Here is a 15,265-nt window from a genome sequence, read left to right as displayed (position 1 = left end):
TACAAATCATAATATATATTATATATATATATATATATATATTTTTTTTTTAAGTTTGTTCTAATTTAGTTTCTAACGATATGTCATCACCTCAAATATTTTTAACAAAAAAATATCTAACTAATAGTTGTAGCCTTAATCAAATCTAATGTTAAATTTTCAAAATTGCCATTCACTTTTATACACAATCACACACAAAGTAAAAAAGTATTATTCATCTGCTTTGGTTGTGAAAACTCATCCTGAGTTTGTGATGGTGTGGGAGACGGGTGATCTTAATAACACTAGGCAAGTAGATACATTTTTTATGGGCGATGTACCTACAAAGTTGGCAAGAGTAAACAGGATCCCAAGTAGAGTCAAGAGAGAAGCCACAAACATCACATGGCAAAGGGACTCTTTTGTGGAAGAGGGAAAGAGGTGGTGAATTTAAGGCACAATTGATGTGTAGACTGAAATTATAGACTGGACAATGATAGTATCGGTCTTTAACATGTCTCTAACAATACTTGCATTTGACATGATTTCCATCAGATATTGATATCAGACTTTTCTGAACCGGAGGATATAATATCCCAATCAACAGGTTATTAGAGCTATGGAAAGAAGGATCTGAGGAGGTAAGGGTCAGAGAGTGGTGGAGGTAAAAAGGATGGCTTACTTTGGGAGGAAGTATAAGTGGCAACGTCTGTGGAATTCCAAATCACAAGTAGAGCAATAGTAATAATACCTATATCTCTTCAGATGATGGTCTTTGCAGGCAAAACAGATGGAGAGTGGTGGATCACATCGTCGGCAAAGTGTGTGATGGTTAGCTGGATCAGACACTCGACATAGGGGATTAGAACGAGGAAAGTATTTTGTTCGTTCCATGGATTTTTTCTTCTCTGAGGAATGATCCAGATGAATAGTAATATCTTAACTTTTGTTGACTCTCTTTATCAAAAGTCAATTACTACAACTGCAAGACAGCCAACTTGCGAAATAGTTTACACTTTAGGCAACACTAATATCAAGAACCTTGTCGGAAATGCCACGATTTTACTTCCACGGTATCAATGCTGATTAACAATAAGAGAAGAGAACATAAATCATTCAAACAGAAAATATATGATCTTTTTTTTCATCACTGATCTTTAATCACTCAAGCTCCAGATCACAGGTTATTAGTTATTACCATTCAAATGTGTCTTCTTTCTCATTACAATTTAATAGGTTACATAGCAATTTTTTTTCTATTATTATTATAGCAATTTTCGCCGACCACCATGATAGTGGAAGCTAACGAAGTTGAACCGCTGCAGAAACTGAAGAAGATGATTGCTCACCCACTGTCGTTTTCTTACTATTAGAGATACATCGGAATACACACAAATAAAAGCTTTAAGGAAACTGTATGAAATGGTTACAACTTACAAACTGGAGAGAAGTGGAAATGCAACAATGTCATTCAAGCGAAGGCACAACATAAAACCGAAACCAAGTTTAAGAAACTGAGAGGATACACTCACACACATATGACATATGAAACGGGGCTTCTGAGCCTCATTCTTCAATTTCAACATACCTGTTCGTGTCTTGGAAACTCTCTAGTGGCAGCTTTGGGCAGTGAGCAATATCTTTCAGGGATGGAAGAGCCTGAGGACTTGAGCATATTCTCTCTAATTCAGGCAAACCCCTTAAAGTGAGGGATTCTAGCTTCGGAAAGGGAACCGTCACATTGCTAATACTCATTCCCTTCTCCTTATTTATTATTTCTTCTAGGCTTGGTGAACGTATCACCTCAAGATGCTTGAGATTTGGAGCAAACAATAACCAGCTCAATTCTTTTGGACCTTCCAAATCCTGTATAACAATACTGAAGAGGTGCTTGAAGCATGGAGAAGGAAGATCTTCTTTCCCTTTGCATTTCCAATCTATATTTATCTCAGAGATTTTGGAATTTATAATCTCAAGTTCTCGAAGACCGCCCAGAGCTACCGTGTTTAATGTTAAAACCTCTGCGGACATATTGATAACCCGAAGGCGTTGAACACAACGCACCAATCCCTCCACTCTTTGGATACTTTCCAGATAAATTGAAGAATCTGTCACATTTCCTGTTAAAATCTTCAAGTGCTCTAAAAGTTGTAGCTCCTCAATTGATCTTGCATCAATATATTGACGAGAACGATATAGTTTCAACACCTGAAGATTTGGTAAGCTTGTTCCTATCCCATCAATGCTTTTAAGCTTGGTGAACTCCAGGTCCAGGCTTATTAGTTTCCTCAACCCCTTCAAACCAACTGATAACGAACTTATGCGTGTGTATGATAAATTGAGGTACTGCAAGGAAGTCAAGCTGCAAATTTCTTCCGGCAAGTCCCTAAGACTTCGGTTACGCGAAAGATCCAAGACGACAAGGGATGGCATAAACTGAAAGAATTTGCCCGGTATACCCTTCAAGTCGTTATCCCTGAGAAATAGAGTGGAAAGGTTGGGGCATTTGGGACAGCAAGATATCTTTTCAATTTGATTACTCATCAATGAGATCCTTCTCGAAACTGACCAGTTGATGTCATCTGGTATACAGCTTAGCTTCACACCAGATTTGACGCACTGCTTTTCTTCCTCTTTTTCAGACGTAGACCCTATCCAAAGAGCCATTTCACGTAACACATCATGCATTTTCACAGTAGTTTCGGATTCCATCAATAGATGCGCACGAACTAACGAACCAATTATAACATGACCTTTGTTGTTACTTCCATCTTCATCTCTCTTTCCATTTATAAATCCTTCATTGATCCAATACTCTATCAACTCCTCCTTCTTTATTTCATAATCTTCCGGGAACAAAGAACAGTATAGGAAGCATGATTTCATCTTATCATCCTCTAAACCATCATAGCTGAACTTCAAAACTGAAAGAATATTTTCTTCCATACCTGGAAACTCGCGGCTGGAACTTTTGAGAACATCATTTGCATGACGCCATTCATGTACATCCTCTTTACATGACATGGCTTTGCCAATCACATTGAGTGCAAGTGGCAATCCATGACATTTTTCGGAAATTTTTTTTGCAAGTGTGAGAATTTCCGAATCCTTCTTTAATGGGGCTTCTCCAACTACATTTTGAAACAGTTCCCACGCTTCATTCGTTGACAAACAATCAATTTTCAGCTCATCATCAGCTCTCATGTGTCTGCAAACTTCCTTTTTACGAGTGGTGAAAACTATCTTCGATCCATTTTCTTGAGTTGGACGTGGAACTCCAATCTTGTTCAAATCTACCGCGCTCCACAGATCATCTAATAGCAGTATGAATTTCTTTCTTCTTAGGATATTCTCTATGAAAGATGCTTTCTTCTCTTCTGTTTCCTTTTCCAATTCTTGGTCAGCACGTAATCTTCTTAGAATCTGATCCTGAATCCCCTTGTATTGCAAATCTTTAGAGACCACAACCCATATCACAACATCAAATTCATTCACCTCTTCGTCGAATTTGTTGTTGATACGAGCTAAGAGGGTTGTTTTCCCAACTCCCCCCATTCCATAAATACCTAAAGTTCTTCCTTCAGGTTTCATGATGCTGTTCCATGCCTTTCCGACCATTGAATCCAGACCTATTGTTGTTTGGATATCTTTCTTCACCACCTTTGATGCAGGCCTCTTCTCGGCCAATTCTTCAAAAACTCCTTTAGATAGAAGCTCTTTAACTTCTTCCAACTTCTTCGATACCTTTTTACCATACTTACAGCTTGATATGCAATTTTTTGAACAATATCCGAAAAGACACAATCTCTTAGTTTCAGTTGGTTCCTCCCTAAGCAGATCACTGACCTCAGAGTCAATACTTTCTGCCCTTGACAACCATCCTTCTACTTTAGCAAGCCGCTCCAAACCTTTATCTTCTTCTAGGGAAACTCTTCTTGACAGATCAACTCGCCTTTCTCTAAGTTCTCGCGTAGCTGTATCCAGAGCCTCGAGGTTAGCCTTCATCATGTGGATGTGATTTCCATCCCCAAATAAGCATCTGTAGGTTTGACTCACCACTTGATCACATGGTATATCTACTGATACACACCCTCCCATATTTGCTCAAACTCACTGCTTTGGTGAATGGACAAGAGAAAGAGGACACCGATAATTTTTGATTGACTTAGATGAGAAAATAGTAAGCCTCCAGCTAGTAAGACCGATAACTAGATACCAATAATTCATAAAGATTTGGACTTTACGTACGAATCCAGTTTGTCATATTCCACTTATGGACTGTTAAGATTTGGACGACGTACGAATCCAGTTTGTAATATTCCACTTGTTGACATTAAGATTTGGACTTTACCTACGAATCCAGTTTATCATATTCCACTTATGGACTTTAGATTTGGACTACGTACGAATCCAGTTTGTAATATTCCACTTGTGGACTTTAAGATTTGGCCTTTACCTACGAATCCAGTTTATCATATTCCACTCATGGACTTTAGATTTAGACTACGTACGAATCCAGTTTGTAATATTTTTATCTTCCTCCAAGGTGTAACAGATTTAAATGGGTATAAGACAAGAACTTTCATGACAAAAACTTAAAAAAATCAATCGTAGAGAATTTTTCTAAAATAAATAATCGTAGAAACATATATCTAATTTTTTTAGAAAAAAAATCAACTGCATAATTACTTGTATAATAGCATTTGAGATCAAATATAGAAAGAATTCGAGATCAAATTATTGCATATTTTTTTAAGTATTTATGATAATTTACTTTTTTCAAATTAAAACAATCGAATCCAAAAATATTTTAGAAAAACAAAATCTGAACTGAAACCATATCAAACCAAAGAAACGAGTGAACAGCTTTTATGTTCCATAAATTATTGAAATATAAAACCAAACCAGTAGAACCATCACCGGATTGGCTCAAAAGAGGTACCACCAATTGCTAACTTTGACTCTTTTAACATTGTTACCAAAAAAAAAAAAACTTTGACTGACTAAGAAGTACCACGAATTCGACACAAGAAATGAGAGAACAGTAGATCTTAAAATGAGTAAAACGGTATACAATGGTATCAAATGAGTAGAGGTTGTCCAAGACCACACAGATTCTGTAATCACCTCCACATCAATCAGTTGAGTTTCAGTGATGCAAATGATGCAGCCAGATCCAAAGCTGCGTTCACTTGAGAGGCATCCGTTCCCTGAGACCACAACAACATATTCTCAAGAGTCAATATATGTCCATATACTTCACCGACGGATTTTAGATTGAGATCAATTAGCACATACCTGTCCAGATGCAAGACCACTTTTCCCTTTCCCGCATCTCCCTTTCAGAGGACCCAATGCAGTAGTAAGCCACTCAGTGACGTCTAATTGCTTGAATTTATCAGATTTGTCTGGAACTCCCGCACACACAACCGCCTTGTTGGTCGTTTCATCTGTGCTGAACACCATTATCGACATTCCCTACAAGATTCACCAACAACACTTTTATTTAACTTTCTTTACCTTTTCAAGGAGTAGTTAGTAAAGGTAAATGGAGATTTACCTTCTTTTCCATAACTTTCGAGACAGCTTCTCGCACGGCAGCTGCATCGAGACCTACATCAAGCTGGATAATGCAGAATGTCTTCCCATCAGATGCTGCAGACTCTGCTGCCTCTGTTGCTACTTTCACAGATATCTTCAGGTTCTGCTCTGCTATTTTCTTTTGAGCTTTTCTCACTTCATTCTGCAATGTAAAAAAGAATATATCCACTTTAATACTTATGTTACCAGACACAAGCCGAAGGTTCTTTGCAAAGTAGATGCAGAATAAAGCTCCTCAATGTAGAGCTGAAAGAGATTACCTGAAGCAGAGCAATCTTGGCCCTTATATCTGCCTTTTTGGCCGCTGGCATAATTGCCGAGTCTACCCGGCTTTTCAAAGCAGCAACTTTCTGTCAACATTCAAAAATGATCACATTAAGTCTGACATGAATAAGACTTATTATAATTTTTTAGATTGTGAGAAACGAGAGAAGAGAGATAACCTTTTCCAATGCACTCCCCTCCGCTTTGGATGCATCCTCGACTTCTTTTTCAAGTGAGGACGCCACGTTCAATGCATCAAAAGCACATTCGGTAGTCACAGCAGTTACCCTACGAATACCTTTAGCAATTCCTTCTTCTGATAGAAGAGCAAAAGCTTTCGCTTCACGGGTGTTTGTTATGTGGGTTCCTGCGATATCCAAAATAATACTATACTCAATACTCTAATTCAGAAAAGTAATCTCTAGGTCCCAGAAAACCATCCCCCACGGAAACCAACCTCCACAAAACTCAGAAGAAAGTGATGACCACTCATTGTTTTCGGGATCAGCCAAGAGGTCCTCGACCCGTCTCCCAATCGACACCACTCTAACAGGATCAGGGTAGACCTAAAAACAGAAGAAGCGAAAACGTTTTAGATTCACAGAAAACAAACTAAAAACGCATTGCAAGAGAACTGGTGGACAGCTTACTTCACCAAACACTGCTCTTAAACCTTTGATTCGCTTGGCTTCAGAAAGCACTGATTCCTTCGAAAATACATCCAGTTCATCCTTGATCTGTTTATTCACTATGGCTTCGATCTTTCTTAAATCTTCAGGATCAACCGGCTTGCCTACTCGAAATTATGGAAACCGTTAGACAATTATAAGAGACTATCCATATCCATATCCATATGAAAAATACGTATTGAAGAATGTACCGTGAGAAAAATCAAAACGCAGTTTTTCAGGAAGAACTATTGATCCCTTCTGATCAATATGATCCCCGAGCACTTCCTGAATTCATGGAAAGTGAATGTTTTGAGATCCAATTTAAGAAAAAGGAAATTACCCTTTAGGTAACTTAAACTACAGAAACAATACCTTCAGTGCAAAATTCAACATATGTGTACAAGTATGGTTAGGAGCGATGAGCTTACGCCTCTCATAGTCAACCTACACAGAGAAAACGGATATCCAAACAGTTAAGGTAGTACCAAATACGCTGGTGACTGAGACAAACACTGTATGATGCAGAGCGATACCTTGCAAGTCACTTTATCTCCCACAGATACAACTCCAGTTTCTTTTGAGAGATAACCAATATGAAGAACAAAGCCTCCAAATATTTGGACATTACATACGTTGAATGTACCAAACGAGCCTTCAATAAGTCCTGTATCGAAAATCTATTGCCAGAGCAAAATGTCAAGGGCACGAATTTTATATACATATAAGAATTTGTGAAATCTAAAATATATATGCAGCTCTAAACAGACTATAGATATTCGTTTCCAAAACCGACGATAACAATTGCATGGTGTTTGCAACTGATACGTATATTCAAACAGTGCAGTTCTTACATGACAGTGTTAATGGTGTTACTATCAGGTACATATATCCAAGATGAACATAACTCCTTTTCATGCCATCACTCGTATGATTAGAAATGGAACACTCGGAAAAATAAAGTGCCTATCAAATAAAATGGATCACCTGACCACCCTGCTCAGCATAGAAACTAGACGACGTCAAAACTAGTCCAACATTATCGCCAGCAGCTGAACTTTCCAGAAAAGCAGAGCCAGTGTAGATAGCCTTTACTTCACTCTCGTGATCCTGTCGCAAAATTTGGTAGGACATTTGCTCAGCACAGGCTTAATTTAAGTGAAATCCATATGCTACTCTGTACCCTAATTTCTTTCTTTCTACCCCAACATAAGTACAGTACAGGCCCAACATTCAAATTTTCTGGAATAAATAGGACAAACCTTGAACCAAGTGTATTTAAAAGAGTCATCTGTTGCTAAAACACCAGCCTTGTGCAATTTTGATGTAGCATCAGCATCCATAACAATGGAACCACCAGCTTGCTACCAAAAATTGACATCAGAAGATCAGTCAATAGATAAATGTAAATTTGACGTTGACCATAGTCCCACTTAATTTTAACATCAAAGGAAAGAGAGAAAAGTTGAAACACCTTATTCTGGGCACTTCTAGATCTTTCCCTCGCCTCTTCCATGGCTTTGTTGAAGCCATCAACATCAACCAGCAACCCTCTTTCTTCAGCCATCAACTGAAACCCGAGAATGAGAGTTATAAAGAAACGCATACACTTTTAGATATAACTACGAATGACCTAAGTACCTGTGTGAGATCTAATGGGAACCCAAACGTATCCCATAAGACAAAAGCATCCTGCAAAGAGAAAACGGTATGTTGAGATGGAAATTCAAACATCACAGATGAAAATACTGCAACATCTAACATACAACACAGATATAGTTAGATAAGTACCTCTCCACTCAATGTATTCCCCTGAACTGCCTGTCCAGCTTTCTGAAATTTCTCAATTCCCTGCCATGAAAATAATATAATCAACCTAAATGTTCTTATAGACACTATAAAGTTTAACATATCAAAACAATTCATCTTTCAGAAAAAGGAAAGCTGAAATTATGGTAAACTGAATTAGGGCGAAACTGGAAATAATATATACAAAAGGCATTATCGATATTGAGCTGCAAATAGATGAGCCAGTCCTAACCTTCGCCAAAGTCTTGCAAAAGCTTGCTTCCTCTTCTTTTATTATCTCTGTGATCTTCTTCTCATGTTCCTTCAACTCTGTAAAGGTATCGCCCATCACTCGAATAACAGAACTGACGAGTCTGCATGTTAAAAGCGCAAACTAATTAGTGTCTAACACAGACGGAGCTGATATGCGTATAGAAACACATGCTGCATTTACAAAGATGCAAGATAAAAATAAACATGTTCCAGCATCAACGAAATAATATTGAGACAACCCATGCAATGACAATCAAGTGTGGTTTCCTACCCGTTGAAAAAACCTTCTTCAGCTTTTAGGATCTCCTTTCCATAGCGAACTGCTCTGCGAAGGATACGCCGTAGAACATACTCACGGCCCTCATTACCTGCAAGAGTGTGTACATTGGATGGTATTTGTTAACCAACAAGAAAGAATAGACTATCATAATATGCTGACTGAGGAAGAAAAAGCACAAATCCATCATGTCAATTAAGAATAAATAAACCAAAAGCACTTCTCGTTGGATAATTAGACGTAAGAACTAAAATAAATGATCAAATACTAAGACGTTTGTATAAAATGAGACAAGAAATCGTGGCCATACCAGGACGAGAGCCATCTGCGATAGCAAATGATAGTGTCCTAATATGATCCGCAACCACTCTATAAGCCATGTCAACTCTGTCGACATCTTCCACACCAACTTTTCCAGAATATGGCCTCGCTCCTGTGGCCTAAAAATGTGAAAGCATGAACATTCACAACAGTTAGGGGAAAAAGACTAATCAGAACTCTTTTTAACTTCTCTAACTGATAAAAATACATGACAAAAACCACAGCTAACAAGGAAATAATCCCCCGGATACCAGTACTATGATCCCTTCATCGTTATACTCCAAAGTCACTAAATCAGACATTCCAAAACAAATGACTGTGTGCATAAAAGGAGAATTATTGTAAAATCCCAGTGAACACATAGCCTAAGATTAGAGTTCACAGAATTACCAGGACTCATAATCCATTTGTCATATAACAACAACGATGATAGTACTAAATGAGACGAAAGAGGAACCGTTAACCGTAAGAATACTAACTGGAAATTAACAGAATGTCATAAAACCTTAAGGTTCCACAAATTACCTTCTGAATGTCATCAAAGATAGGCATGAACACATCTGTATCGTAGTTGCTCATTTTGTTCTGAAGAACAGAAGTTAACCTCTCGAAACCCATTCCAGTATCGACATGCTTAGCAGGGAGAGGTTTTAGTGAGCCATCACTCTCTCTGTTGAACTATTTTGAAAATATAGTAACAGGCCTCGTTAGAGAAAACAATTGAGGATATAATAACAAAGATAAAGAAGCAAAAACAATGCAACTAGAGATGTAATGTAGAGTTTCTCTATACAAACACGATACATAGATGAAAATTATTAAAATGGAACTAAATTACAAATCTGGAAAGAGAGTGTTCGTACCTGAATAAACACAAGATTCCATATTTCCAAACAAGTTGGATCGTCATTGTTAACTAAGGATGCAGCATCACGGTTGCCAACACGATCATAATGAATCTCAGTACAAGGTCCACACGGACCTGTGTCTCCCATTTCCCAGAAGTTGTCCTGCAGTGTCACCAAAAATTAAATGAAGGAACAGTAGCAATAGAAAACTCATAGTTTTACATTTTACACAAAATTCTTCACTGGAAATCACTATAACTTGATAGCGTAGTCCTACCACAAATGCATTCAAGCTTAACCTTGACAGCAAGTGTCAATATATACAAGACACTCGCACTTCTGAAAAAACCTTAGGAAATAGAGAATAGAGATATAGCAGATTTCATATAAAAGAATCTGTTTTTTTTTATAGTAGTAAAGTAACATACCTTGCAACCAAAAGGGAGGACACGTCCAGGTGGGAGAAACTGAAGCCATATATCTCGAGCTTCATTATCAGGTTGAAGGCCAGCTTTCTCATCCCCGCCAAAGTAGGTAGCATAAATTCGATCAGTCGGTAGCCCATAAACCTGAGACATAAACTCAATCACTCAATAACAACAAAAGGAATCACTTAACAAAACTATGACATATTGTTGCAATGGATCTTAATCAAAACACACGACCCAATAAAAAAAAATTGAAAAAAACTGTGACATTACTGTCGTAGGAGGGAGAGAGAGACAATACTCCACGACGTACTCTTTGAACCACAGCGTATTTCAAAACAAGATGCTAATTGTTCAACTAACCTTAGTCAAGAGCTCCCAAGCCCACTCAATAGCTTCCTTCTTGAAATAATCTCCAAATGACCAGTTACCGAGCATCTCAAAGAAGGTGTGATGGTAAGTATCCTTCCCCACATCGTCAAGATCATTATGCTTCCCACCAGCACGAATACACTTCTGTGTGTTACACGCCCGAGTTAGCTTGCTGAGCTCCGTATTCGGATCAGCCGTTCCCAAAAATATTGGCTTGTACTGGTTCATTCCTTTGAAAAAAAAAAACAGAGAAATTAAATTAAATTAAATTTATCTCCAATAATACTCTCTTTGTTTCGATTTAATTGTAGGGAAAAATTTTCAATGCAAAATTTATTAACAAGATTCTGCTTTTTTATTTTTCTATTGCTTGAAATATGGTTAGGTGTATAGGTAATTGTGTTTTTGTTTTGGAAATATACAAAATCATACGTTTTTTTAATATGTGTGCATAAACACATAAAACTAGAATCGACAATTAAAATGAAACGGAAGTATTAAATTAACTAAGAATCAAGAAAATGACATCTAAGATAGTTTATGAATCTTCCAAACTACAAACTCTTAATCAATTGAGAGTGATTGAATAGATCCAAACGCTTCGATAACAATGAACAAATATACACAGAGCTAAGAGAATCAGTAACATGACATTTGAGACAGTATATGAATCTTCTAATCTACAAACTCTTAATCAACTAAGAGTGAATAGATCACAAAGCAATCTAGTCAACTCCACAATCAAAATACGAGATTAATCTGATTGTAGCGATTGGAAGTTACGTACCGGCGTTGGCGAAGAGGAGAGTGGGATCGTTGTGTGGAACAACGGGGCTCGATGGCCAGAACTTGTGACCTTTCCCTTTGAAGAAATCGAAATACGTGTCCCTGACGGTCTTGGCTGGCCATTGAATCTCCGATGATGGTTCGGAACCAGGCATGGCTGCGGCGGAAGAAGAGAAGCTGAAGCGGGAGCGAGAGAGGAAAGGGCGGCGGAGAGTGGAAGAGAAAACCCTAGGCGGAGAGGTGGATTGCAGAAGAAGAAGAAGAGCGGCGTTGTTTAATCTCATTCAAACGCAGCAAACACCTCTTTCTCTCTCTTACTCTCTGCCGTTAGATTTGTTATATTATCCGATTCCTTTTCCGTCAGATATTATTAAATTAAAAACTATAAAACAAACACAAAAATGTAAGTATTTGTTTCTTTTTCGGACAAGAAATGTTTTTATTAATTTATGGTTTGATTCTGTAACATTATCAGTCGATGTGTGTATACATGTTTTTGCGACTTCGTCGCCGTTGCTATAACTCTACGGAATCATAAAAGTAGTAACTTATTTTGTAGAAAATTTTTAAGAATTAACATTTTTTTAAGTAAACGCAAAAAGAATGACTTATTTGTAGAAAACTTCAAAGCATAGCTTGTCTGTGTGTGTGTTTCCACTGACGTTAGTTTTTTTAGTTTACTATATTTAACAGGAAGATCATGAACCACTACTAGTCAAGAGAATAAGGTAGATAATGTATTGTATAAAAAGGTTTTAATGTTTGTGAAGTTATTGGGTTCATGTTAACCACTCCGTAAATAAAAACATTGTTCACGACTTTTAGAAGCAAAATATTGATAACTTGTTTGAGGACAAAATTCACCCAAAAAAAATCGGGAAAATGTAAGATCAGCAATAAAATTTAAAACATTGTTCACGACTTCTAGAAGCAAAAATTTACTTTATAACCTTCGCGAGCCATCCTTCGATTTCCCCGTTTAATCTGAACTAAGGTCTGATTATTTTGCTAATCGGATTTAGAAATCTGCATCTCTAGCTTTACTTAGATGTTTCCTGTTAGTCCCTTATCCTAAAAATGAAATCGGAAAGCAACATAGTTTAGAAATCCGATTGAATGTGACATGGACTCTCTCAGTTTTAGTGACAGTGTCGTTATATAGCGTTGGAAGCTAACACGTTTCTTTATGCGGCAGATTCAAAAGACGATCGTGCTCAGATTATGGGCGTGGAGGATTATCATGTTATCGAGCTCGTCGGTGAAGGCTCTTTCGGGAGAGTTTAGAAAGGAAGACGAAAGTACACCAGCCAGGTAAATTACTGTGGTTAACTTGTTCGTTAATCTCTCTACTGGTTTGATTTCAAACTTTGATTTGATCGCGGTTTCATCAGACGGTGGCAATGAAGTTCATCATGAAACAAGGAAAGAGTGGCAAGGATACACACAGTCTAAGGCAATAAATCGAGGCTAAAAACTTCTATGCTTCACTGTTTCACATCAGTGGTGTCTCCATAAAGGCATAAACTAACCACATTTGTTTCGTCCAACTCAGCTGCCAACCTCATTTAATTATGAGTAAAAATTTTAAATGTGTAATAACTGAAAGTGCTTTTTTTTTCATTTGAAAATGGTTATTTAAGAAGGCATGGTTTCTGTAAGATTTTGCCATGTGTTTTGGAATTCATTTTTTTTTTTCAAATGAAAATATATTACACATGGATATAGGAAAATGCTGCAACAACCTCGTCTAAAAGGTGTGAAGTGTGAACCATAGACTTATTAAATTTGAAATTCGAATAGTAAAGCTTCCAACACAACTAACTCTTGAAAATGCTTCTATTATAAGCAAATGAAAAAGTTAGTCTTCATCGTATAACAGCACAACAACTCTTTGAGATGTGGTGTTGTCATATCATAAAGACAAACTTCACTATTTGCTTATAGTAGTAGCACTTTGCACATATATTTGTCATATCATTAAGATGATAAAGGTTGCTTGGTCTCATCTTACTCAAAGATTTGAGATATCTTATATTTTTTGGCACGCTTGATCCATGGAAAGATGTATTTATGTTGTTACATCAGCCGTTAATCAAGGTTGTGTATTCGAGCCAATTGAGATTAGCAGAGTATTTACTCGCCATCTTCCATTATTCTAGTACATAGTAGGAGAACTCCATAAAAATATGTTGATTCTTTATGTACACCACCAGCTTCTACATTTAATTGAAAGAGACCATTAATGACATCATTTTCATAGAAGTTACGAATGATAGCTTTGACATAGTGTGCTTCAAGATTGTTCCATGTAGTGGTTTGCAGCAACAGATTCTTCACAAGTGGTAATAGGATGAGTTGTTGGTACATCACCTCCATGTAGCTATGAAATTCAATAGAAGAGCTTCAAGGAGACTCACATCTGTTTTGGTAGGATCTTTAAACTAAACGAAGCTTTTTTTTACATTAGTGAGATTTGTCCTTTCTTAATCTGTTTAAATAGTAGCAGCATGCTTAGTCGTTTCCTCTCAAAAACTTTTGTGTTAATTGCACTTATTGTGTTGAATTTATTAATGATCATTATCATCCCTCAAATATTTGTAACGACTGTGTTAATATTTGTAGGCACCATATTTTTTTTGGAAGATATGATCCACTAATGTTTGCTGATGGTTTGTTATTTATTTTTGATAATTATTATGTGGGAATTATTATTTGAACAAATGGTCGTTAACTATTTGAATCTTCATTCTATTTGTGTTATAAGCTTATAAATAAATGAGCCAAACTATTTATCTATTAAATAAATAATAAATTAGAAATTGTTAAAAAATTGGTCAAACTAGATCCTTCAATTTCGAATTTTTTTTAAAAAATATAGCTTAAATTAGATATGTTTCAATATGTGATTCGTCTATAAATATACTTCTCTGTCTTTCTAATCTTTTAAAACACAATTACTTCATTATCTAAGATGAAAATTTCTTTTCGAACTTCGCTTATTGGCTTCATTATGCTCACAATCTTTCTACTAGGTATGTATTTACTTCACAACTTTTTAGTATATGTTATATAAACATGATACTATAAATTTATTTTGATGCTGTATTATTTATATGTTTATATAAATTGTATGTCCAGTTCCATTATATTGATTTAGTAATTCTCCAAGAATGATCAGTGATTAAGAAATAATATGATTAGAATATCATTTTGATAAATATGCAAAGAAAACTCTCAAAACATATATTTTACAAAAATATTAATTTTCTGCTTTAAATACAAAATAATGTTATATTTCAATTACTATAATAACAGGAGTATTGGTGTCTGCTCAGAAAGGAGGACCAACCACACAAAAAACTTGTGTTGATGCATACCCAAACAATACTGGAAAATGTGATGCAAAGCAATGTGCAGCCGAATGTACCAAAAAGAGAAAAGGGGTTAGTAGGTGCCAAGATATAGGCAAAGGAGATTTCCAATGCAGATGCCATTATAATTGCCGTCCCTAATATTTTTATCGACACTGAAGCTCAAATTTATTCTATTAAAATAAAAATCACAATTTATTTTCATGTGATATTTAAAAAATGGACATTTCCTAGAAAATCATGCTTCATTTATTTCTAAATAATATTTTGACATCATAAATAAATCACT

The 15,265-nt window shown here is 36.4% G+C and overlaps 2 protein-coding genes across 3 annotated transcripts; both read right to left on the bottom strand.

The window, feature by feature from the left end:
- Window positions 1–1,365: 1,365 nt before the first annotated feature.
- On the bottom strand, window positions 1,366–4,575 carry LOC103871360 (probable disease resistance protein At1g15890). Its single transcript, XM_009149601.3, has one exon. The coding sequence runs from the start codon at window positions 4,075–4,077 to the stop codon at window positions 1,546–1,548; it is 2,532 nt and encodes an 843-aa protein (XP_009147849.2). The 5' UTR covers window positions 4,078–4,575; the 3' UTR covers window positions 1,366–1,545.
- Window positions 4,576–4,805: 230 nt separating this feature from the next.
- On the bottom strand, window positions 4,806–11,934 carry LOC103871359 (alanine--tRNA ligase). 2 transcript variants are annotated; one of them, XR_004448315.1, is made up of 24 exons: window positions 11,607–11,934; window positions 10,811–11,049; window positions 10,448–10,588; window positions 10,035–10,181; window positions 9,697–9,849; window positions 9,161–9,290; window positions 8,845–8,941; window positions 8,554–8,674; window positions 8,304–8,363; window positions 8,154–8,204; window positions 7,987–8,082; window positions 7,775–7,876; window positions 7,500–7,622; window positions 7,049–7,192; window positions 6,888–6,959; window positions 6,725–6,800; window positions 6,495–6,637; window positions 6,302–6,410; window positions 6,024–6,211; window positions 5,841–5,930; window positions 5,540–5,722; window positions 5,278–5,457; window positions 4,973–5,189; window positions 4,806–4,934 (listed from the first exon to the last, which is right to left on the bottom strand). XR_004448315.1 is itself a non-coding variant. In XM_009149600.3 (23 exons), the coding sequence occupies exons 1-23, from the start codon at window positions 11,887–11,889 to the stop codon at window positions 5,118–5,120; spliced, it is 3,000 nt and encodes a 999-aa protein (XP_009147848.1). In that variant the 5' UTR covers window positions 11,890–11,934; the 3' UTR covers window positions 4,852–5,117. The 2 variants fall into 2 exon arrangements, 1 of the variants encoding a protein (XP_009147848.1); XM_009149600.3 differs by having other exon boundaries at window positions 4,852–5,189.
- Between the last annotated feature and the right edge of the window lie 3,331 nt (window positions 11,935–15,265).

The sequence above is a fragment of the Brassica rapa genome, chromosome A06 (assembly GCF_000309985.2).
Source record: "Brassica rapa cultivar Chiifu-401-42 chromosome A06, CAAS_Brap_v3.01, whole genome shotgun sequence".
Taxonomy (NCBI): domain Eukaryota; kingdom Viridiplantae; phylum Streptophyta; class Magnoliopsida; order Brassicales; family Brassicaceae; genus Brassica; species Brassica rapa.
The sequence above is the reverse complement of the archived record's forward strand: the minus strand, read 5'-3'. Positions and strand labels throughout refer to the sequence as shown.